The 9521-nt window shown below is 35.0% G+C and overlaps 1 protein-coding gene across 1 annotated transcript; it reads right to left on the bottom strand.

The window, feature by feature from the left end:
- Nucleotides 1-1194: 1194 nt before the first annotated feature.
- Nucleotides 1195-3215, bottom strand: LOC127786703 (plasmodesmata-located protein 8). Its single transcript, XM_052314311.1, has 3 exons — nt 2343-3215; nt 1466-1573; nt 1195-1355 (listed from the first exon to the last, which is right to left on the bottom strand). The coding sequence occupies exons 1-3, from the start codon at nt 3088-3090 to the stop codon at nt 1351-1353; spliced, it is 861 nt and encodes a 286-aa protein (XP_052170271.1). The 5' UTR covers nt 3091-3215; the 3' UTR covers nt 1195-1350.
- Nucleotides 3216-9521: the final 6306 nt, after the last annotated feature.

Here is a 9521-nt window from a genome sequence, read left to right as displayed (position 1 = left end):
TTACCCTGTATTGATCGCCTTGCCATGGGGTCCTTGCTCAAGGGTTAACTACTAAATATTTTTGGTACATGTCCCTTGCTTTTGTCTGTTTTATTACACACGAAAGAAGGTTAGTACATTGAGTCCGATGATATATAGGGTGGACTTGAAAATCTTTTAATCACATATTCTTGTGTCGGGAAGAGAGAACCCTGTTAGTAAATGACTTGAAAATTTTTTGTCAACGTATTTCTTGATTTAGGAACAGATAACCATCTAAGTTTTGCTATGTTAGGCACTTAGGATTAGTTCCAAGATTGAACCAGAAGGTATATTGCCTAAAACTTCCATGGAACAAGATTATCCGAATAACCCAACTAGCTTGAACAACAATACGAGGAAGAAGAGAAAGAAACTTTAATCAGTCACCACATCATCCTATACTAGATTTTATAGATAAGCTTGGGAGACACGAAATTACCTTGAAATAATCTGTACAAGTTCGAGCTTATGGTTTGGTGAAGATTTTATGTATAATTCCCATAGGACTGAGTTCATACCCTGTGAGAATTGAACATGAAACTTCCAAAATCTACTCTCTGGTGGAGATTTTATGTTCAACTCCCTTACCACTGATTCCCCCTTGTTAAAATCAGATTGCAGAAAGAATTAAGATTGAAGGGCTGAAATTGAAGAAAAGGAAATGCAAAGGTCAATTGCAATGTCAAGATGTCATTATGGCCCCATTAGCTTGACGGGGTCACCATAATGGGAATCAAATTCCTTGGGAGTATGTATAGTAGTAGTTCCAAAGTGCAAGATTATAAGACTTGGGAGAGGCTGAGCCTCGGCAACAATGATAATTTTGCTCCTTTGTAACTGAAAAATATGGGTTCTAGTTATAAAAGTGAAAGCAATCCCTTTGCAAAGAAGGGTAAGAGCACATATAAAAACAACTCTTGTAAAAAGGCAATATATTAGTCCGAGCATTTACGAAAATATTTGGTAAAAAATCTGCAGACCCCCCTCTTGAACCTAATATATAGCATTACGAATTTAGATGCCCATTTTTAACCTGAATTAGTTTTAATGTGCTCAAGTTGACATTCTCGTTCTCTCTAGAAGGCAAATTATATGCTAAATTAGTAAGTTGCCCCCATCTATGGCATAACAATGGGTTCTCTTTGAGGAGAATGGAGATTAGGATGACATGTCTAGATTAGAACCAACTTCTCTTTTTGGCGCCAAAATGTTTCACAATGGATGAAAAGTAGAACTAGTTTCACGAGAATATTTCAACAACCATAAGGTGTCCTTTTGCAATCCATTTCTTTGAGAAAGAAACCAACCATTTGTCCCCCTTTGTTGTCATTAACCTGCATGGATGAGACCATAAACAGTTCATTTAGTACACCGGACTTCTTCTAAGATTATATGTTTATAGTCTTGTTTTATTGAGATTGAAGACTGGATAGTTGAATCTTACCGGCGGCTTTGCGACAAACCGAGAGAAGAACAATGATAACAGCGATGCCAGCCAAAGCACCCACTATTATGGCGACTGTTTTCCCAGTATCGTCTTCATTGGAAGAATCTATACAACCATCAGACGCAAAACACCAATCGGAAATTAGTACTGTGGGTAAAAGATAGATAGATTGGAGAGTTGGCAAAGCTACCACAACCTAGCCAAGTTGATCCTCAAGAGACTTCTTTCTCTTCCTTTTAGAAATGAGAGATCATGTTTGTGTGCCAAATCTCTCAAAGTTAATCCTTTCTAGATCTTTTTATTGAAGTGGGTGTTTGGTTGATGAGAATACAAGGTCAGGAATGATTCCTGTACTACTCTGTTTTATTTTTTCATTTCCATGAATTTTCTCGGCCATTAAATGTAGCTTAAGGACAAATCGTTGCCCGCAAAATGGAAGCACTAGCAACATTGTTTAAAGTGTGGAATTGACCTTGTTAAGCATTTAACTAGTAGAAGTTTGATCATTACTATCCATCAAAACCCAATCTAGATATTAAAAAAATGAGTATAAGAAACAAAAAAGGAAGGGTTAGCAAAAGAAAGTGATAAAATTGAACTCTTGGAATGAGAACAATATGGTAGAAAGCAACAAAGTGCCAAATACCCTCAGTGCTTTACTTTATAAAAGGATTAGCTGTTGACCCTTGGTCTTGGACACTTTTGAACTGCTCTCAAGGTTGTCGGTTTAGCTCCAGGAACTTTTACCAAATCATGGTATTTCAAAGTGCCAAACAATGATAAGTTTTATTCATCATCTTTATCTTGAAAAGGGAAAAAAAATTCTATGGAGATCCATGGATAATAAGAGATGTAGATTACTAGTATAGTTTACCTCTGGAGGTGTCATAGTAGCCAGATGCCCAGTACCTAGCATAACACTGCCCCAGAAACACATCTGCAGCCTGAGCGGATCCACACAAGCTCTTCAACTTAACAACAGCATCTGAAAGGCAGGCAGAGCAATCTGCAGAGCTCAAATCACCTAAACACTGAGCAAAGCCTTCAACCATGCCCGAGGTACTAACACGGAAGCCTATTGCAGTCTGTAGGTCTGCGAGAACATCGTCTCTACGCCTAAAGAACTCAACATCGTTGCTTGTACTTTTGCTGCACTTCTTGAACTTAAGACTTGTGTCCAACTTTCCCAGAAAGTCACCATGCTCATACCTTAGGAAACAAGTATCTAGTTGCAGGCCAGCCCCATAAGTGTTGGGACACACCAAACCAATTTGGCTAACCACACTCTGGATGCACTGTGAGCAGTCTGGCATCTTCAGATCACCCCTGCACTGGTACAAGCTGTAGACGGCACCTTCCGGGGATGCAGAGGAATCATTTCCAATGGCAAAGCTGTTGTAGGATGCCCGAGAGGATGAACTAACAACTGAGGATAGCAAGGAGTTGAGGTTGGTTTGAAAGGGTGAGTTGGGTTGGTATTTTTCTTGGGAGCAGCCTGCATAGATGAAGATGTTGGCTGTGGCATGGCTGCAAAGGGAAGAAAGGAGAAAGAGAAGATAAGAGAGTAGTGTAAGAGGAGAGAGGGGTTTGAGTGTGGAGTGTAGGCGAAGGGTTCTCAACATTGTTTTGTTTTGTTTTGTTCCCTTCTCTCTTCAAATCATCAATTTTGTCATCCTCTCATTTGTTCTTGTTTTTGATGCTTTGTTTTGGTGCTGTGAGTGTGATTGAGTGGGCAATAGTTTGCCCTCTTTTTGGGCATTTAATGAATTCTAAAGTGGAGCCACCAGCCTCCCCAAGTTTTCTTTTCTTTAATTGGTACAATATCAGAATCATAATTGTCTAAAATCCATTGGCCATTTGGAATATATTCTAAATGGTATAATTAAGACTGCAGCCTTCATCCAAAAAGAATCAATTACTTTATATTACAAATTGTCTAGGCCTTAAGCCTTTCCCTTTTTAAGTACCCATGGCCTCATTGGAACTACAAAACTGTCAGATTCTTTGGTTTAAGTCACTCTAGGTCTAGGGGTAAGAATGGAAATACTAAGTGTTAGATAAATTATTCTCTTAGTCTTTAAATTTTTAATTTTATAAATAATTATCTCTTATATTTTAATTTTTATTGTCATAGTTATTAAGCTTTAGTTTTTGTTAAAATTTAATTACTTTTTATTTTTATCAAATTTTATTAACAAAAATTAACGTGGTGCATTAATGTGAACCCAAAAATTACTTGATGCTAAAATTAATTAAAACCCCACAAGTGAGTAATTTTAGGATTTATATTGATGTATGTTAATTAATTTTTGTTAACAAAATTTGATTGAAAATAGAAAAATGGAACTAAATTCTAACAAAAATTAAAATTTAGTGATTAAGTTACGTCGATTGCCCTTGTATTTTTAAAAATTGTGTCATTCTCCCTTGACGTTGATTACTGTGAAATGCATGCCCATCTACTATTAATTAATAGTAGTTAATTTTTTAAAAATACCATCTTTTCTATGCTCTCTTCAAAAATTATAAAAAATAATAAATAAATAAATAATGGGATCACTGTCTACGATTACCCATTGCTTACCACCAGAGAAAGAGAATAAATTAGGGTTCAAATCGTTTGAACCTAGATTGATGGGTTTATTTGTATCTAAAAGATAGAGCTATTAAAATAGAGACGGATGGACAAAATGTGCATACATGAGAAAGAGAGACAGAGCAAGACTTGTTGATGTAGCAATTTTTAGAGATTTATCAATGGTGCGATTTCCATCTAGATTAAAGAAGAATGGAGAGAGATGATAAGAAAAATTAATGTGGGTTATTTGAAAAGGTGTTTCAAATTTAAAAATATTGAGTTTGAATTTGGGCATGCTAGCAATTATTTTGCTTTGCACCCATCGTCGAAAGGTGTTTTGCTTTGCTTTGCACCTATTGTCGAAAGGTTGTAAACGAGAGAGAGAGAGCTATCAAGGTTTACCCCAATCAAGCAGTATGAGTTTCTATAAAAACCCTAATTAGGCTCATTTATAAAGTAGATGAGCTCATTTTCTAACTTTTTTATAAGATTTGAGAGAGATGGGGGATATAAGTTATTTATGTATTTAATGAGATGATTGTTATAGAAAAGAAAAAGAATACTAGAGTGGCTACTGGACGATTTTCACCTACTCACAGAAGTGGTCGACCGGCAATGGCATGCTCTTGGTGAAAAAAATAAAAAGACCAAAGAAAAAGAAGAAAAAAAAAAAAAGAGAAGAGTGAAATATGTGAGAATTAATATACAAAAGCCAAAATGGTCATTATGCATAATGGAGGTTGGTATTAATCTAAAAAATTATATGAATAATCGGTGCGATTTAATCAAACTTTAGGAATAGTCTATGAAATTTACTCGAAACAAAATGATAAGTATATAGCCCCCTTTAAATTGATTATATTTTTTGGGGTACATGTGAGGATGTGTAATTCTACTGGACCCAGGCAAGCTGTAGCCTATAGGCTTGACGGCAGAGCCGAGCCCAGCTTACTGGGCCATGACCCACACATGTAATTGAATTAAAGTTGAATTGGGTATTGGGCTGCGGCCCATTCCCAATTTCCCATAGTTTGAATTTGTTCGAATTAGGTTTTTAAAAAGCTTCCCCTTTTATTATGGTCTAAGGCCTATTTGATTTTGTTGTTAGTTGTTATATGATTATTTTTTAATTTAAATTTTAATATTTTCATTTTTAATTAAAAAAAGTATAATCATAACCTCTAGTTGGATTTTTGCTTGCATCGAACAAATCAAAAACAAAAATATAAAATATATTTTTGATAAAAATGTTGTCTTAGCTACTTGCTAAGGCAAGCTCAAAAGATAAAACAGGAAGCCATGAATGATTGGGAGACTCTCTCGTCTACCTCTCTTAGAGACCGTCTCGATAACTCTCATTCGAGCATAGAGAAAATTCTTAAAGAGAGTGATAAGTCTTTAAAAGACTACTTCAATAACTCTCATCTCATCGTTAAGAGAAGACTCTCCGAAAGAGTGATAAGTCTCCCAAAAACCCTTTGAATGTGGTCTCGATCGAAGCATACGATCTTTAAAGTCTTTGCCTTAAATAACGAAACAAATGTTGATAATTTCAATTTTAAAATATGTGAATATTCTGCCACATGTTATCTAACTTCCTTATAAATAAAAAGGTAATTTCTCTTTTTAGGTATGACAAAAAAATTCTACAAAAATTTATTATGTATTCTTTTGGTTTTTGACCAAACTGACTTAATCATTGAAGATTTGTGCAAGAGACACTCCACGTCTTTTGTCTTGCAAGCTCCAAAGACTTAAAGATAATTTCTAATTATAAATTTTATTATTATATTTATTTTTTATAGCCACACATTTAGCATAACATTTCATTTCAGTTATGTTAATGTTGGACGCATGTTAGTACTTAATACCTAATATCCCAACACACAACAAAGATGTTTGATCTTCTCCACATTCTATAACACTTCTTGTTTAGATTTAAAGGAATTTTGTGATCACATAAAATATTTAATTATATATAAATATAAATTACACTCTTAGTTTTTAAAATTCATATTTTATAACAAATTAATTATTATATTTTAATTTTTATCGTCAAAACCCTTAAATTTTAATTTTTATTATAATTTAGTCTCTATTTTAATTTTTGCTCAAATTCTGGTTCAAACCCATATTTTCTCTCCCGAATTTACATGAAAAGCCTACCACTTCTTTAAGCGAATACTTAACATCTATAACTTACACATATTGACTATCTAACTTGCTTTAAAATAATATTTGAGTTATACGTGAGATGAGCTAGAAAGAAGAAAAACAAAAGAAACGAAGAACAAAAGAAGAACCGATCGAATTGATAATTCATTTTGCCTTCCCTTTCGCTTGTCTTTACTCTTCCTTCGATTGTCATCGTCTTGAATGATCTTGACCATTCTTCTTTGCTTCGATTGGCAACCCACAAGTTGCGTTCGACCCACCCTACCCTTTCTCTGACCGTCAACCCGCCCTTTACTTTCCTCTTTGCTCGACCTGACAACCCACGACCAGGGGCGGACCCAGCCCATGGGCAGGGGGGGCTCCAGCCCTCCCAATTTTTTTTTAAAAGTAGTCTTTTTTGTATTAAAAAATATTTTTTTAAGCCCACCCCAATTAGCCAGCCCAAATATTTTTTTTTTTTCAAATTTGCCAACCAACCAGCCCAAATATATTTCAACCCAAGCCCAAATACATTATCAACCCAAGGTCCCAAACCTAGAATAAATCCCTAAAATCTTTTAACTTTCAAATTTGAAAATTAAACCTAAGCTATTCTTTCAAATTGGCTCTTCTTGCAGCGATCTTCTTCTTCAATATTGCCTCAACAATTAGCTTTCTGCTTTCTCATCTTCTAGAATTAAAACTAATTTCCATATTCGTTTAGATCCGTTCGTGAGCCAATATCGAGCTCAGATCGTTTAAAATGGAATACTATCGACGAGTAACCAAGAACATAACTTTCATTCCATATGTTCCAAAATATTTACAAGAGATCTAAATCAAACCATAGAACTAATAATATTGCCGATACTTAGTGATGACGATGGGTCCTAACTCATCGATGTCGTCTCGAAGTGGCATTTAGCTACTACTAGTGTCATCGGGGTAAGGTAGAGAAGTGGCCTTAGGAAAACTAGGGAACGAGGCATTTTCTGGAATTATGGGAAGATCAGGGCTCTAGTTTGGGTTTGGATCAGGTTAGGGATGTGAAAATAGTGTACGAATAGTGAATCTTGCAATACAGCTCGATAAGTTTGCAGATCACTAACATGCTATTGAAGGGCAAGAATCTAAGATACATAACCATAGACGGGGTCCTAAAGCCGGGCTTGAGCTTCAAATAAGAGTGTCATAGCAGCTCTAAACAGGTCACTTTCCAGAAGATGGGCCAGAAGGATGGAGGCATTTCTTGCACCAAAAATGTGGTGGATTGCAGCAAAATAAGTAGATCCTTCCTCATGACAGAAATAAGGAGCAAAGATGCACAGTGGGGTACACCGTCTTCTCAAAACTCTACAGGCACCGCATCGAAACGGGTCGAACCTTGGCATGATAGATCTGAGTTCTGGCTAAATTTAAGCAAATCAGGTATGAGTCAGATCTAATTGGATGGGTTGAATTAGATATAGGTCAAATCTAATTGGATGGGTCAAATCAGATCTAATTGGATGGGTTGAATTAGATATGGGTCAGATCTAATTGGATGAGTTGAATCAAATATGAATAAGATCTAATTAGATGGGTCGAACCTGAATCAGGTCGGGTCGGGTCCGACAGCGGCGTTAATGGCCAGTGAAGGTGGCGATGGTCGTGATGCAGATCTGGAAGGTGCGCGGTGCAGATCAGAGCGATCGGTGGATCTGGACAGTGCGCGGTGAAGACCGATGGCTATTGGTGCAGATCTATGACGGTAGCCAATGATCGGTGGCTATCAGTCCAAATCTAGGATGCGCAGTGCAAATCAGGAGAGACCGATGGATTTGGACGGTGCGCAATGCAGATTGGTGGCTGTCGGTGCAGATTTATGATGGCAACCGGTGATTGGTGGCTGTTGATGGAAGGTGTTCGTGCGTGCAAGAGAAGTTCAAAGAAAATGGAAGAGGAAGAAGAAGAAGAAAGAAAGAAAGAAAGAAGGAAGAGGAGAAAAAAATTAAGGAAAAGAAATAAAAAGAAAAAGAAAATATTAAATAAATATTTTAAATAATTAATATTATTATATAATTAAAGTTATTATTAATTATTATATATTATATTATATATGTATATTATTATATATTATATATAATACACATTGATAAAGCTCGGTTAGAAAAAAAATTTTGAAGCCCCCCAAGTAAAAAATCCTAAGTCTGCCCTTGCCCACGACCAACCCACCATTCCTTGTTCTCTTTGTTTCGACAGGCGATCCATAACCTATCTATTGGTACATTTGTAATTTAGCAGTTGTTGGGCGTTGTATTTTGCTGGTTTTTTTTTTTTACATGTTCAATGTTGATTATATAATTAGGCAGTTAATAAGTGTAAATTATAAAAATTAAGTATTTAATAAGTTCAGATTTAAAGTTTAGAAGGTGATAAACTTTTTATGTAATATTAAGTCATTTTTTAATTTATATTAATGTATGTCACGAGATTTTTCGTTAATAAAATTTGATAAAAAAAATAAAATAAAATAAAGATTACAATTTAATAATTATAAAAAAATTAAATTAGAATAGTCAATTTATAAATCATTCAATCAGGTCACTTTCAACTTAATTATCAATCAAGCCGAGCTTTTAAGACTATTATTTGAATTGGTTCAATTTGCAAAACCAAGCTTAAACAACAACCACACATTGAACCCAACTCTCGTTTAGAGTTGTAATGAACACGAAACATAGATGCTTGAAGCACATGCTTTGATGTGAAATAAAAAGAGCTTCTACCCTATTGGAGTTTCTTTTCTTTTTTTAATAGGAAGGAAGGCTCCGAAATACTATGTTTAAGGACTTGATTCTGTGTGTTATGATGATGTTAAGGTGATGAATTCGTCTTTTTGACAATAACTATAACTCAAATCTAATATTCTTTAGCGATAAAAGAGATGTCATAATCATGTTGAGCAGAAATTATTATGCCGATTGCCTCTCGTTTCTTTTAATAGAAAAAACTTCATATGATTATCAATACTTTGAATTTTGTATTTTAATTTATTATAAAGATATAACATCCCTAAAACACTATTAAATGAAAATCCTTATAGTTGGAGACTAGTTCTTTTGACCTAGAAGAGGCTCGTTGAGAGGTCTCCTTAAGATTGCGTTCCTTGCACTCCAAAGAAGCTCGTCATAGGGTTTTCAAGAGCTTTTCTTTTTGACGACTTCTTGTGTTCGTTTTGAATTTGAGTCTGACCTATTTAGTTTTTGTATATTAAATTTAATATATATATATATAAATATAAAAGAGAAAAACTAGATAAGGTATAAGTAAAACACTACC

Source organism: Diospyros lotus, chromosome 12 (assembly GCF_014633365.1).
Source record: "Diospyros lotus cultivar Yz01 chromosome 12, ASM1463336v1, whole genome shotgun sequence".
Lineage (NCBI taxonomy): Eukaryota > Viridiplantae > Streptophyta > Magnoliopsida > Ericales > Ebenaceae > Diospyros > Diospyros lotus.
This window is presented reverse-complemented; position numbering and strand designations above follow the sequence as displayed.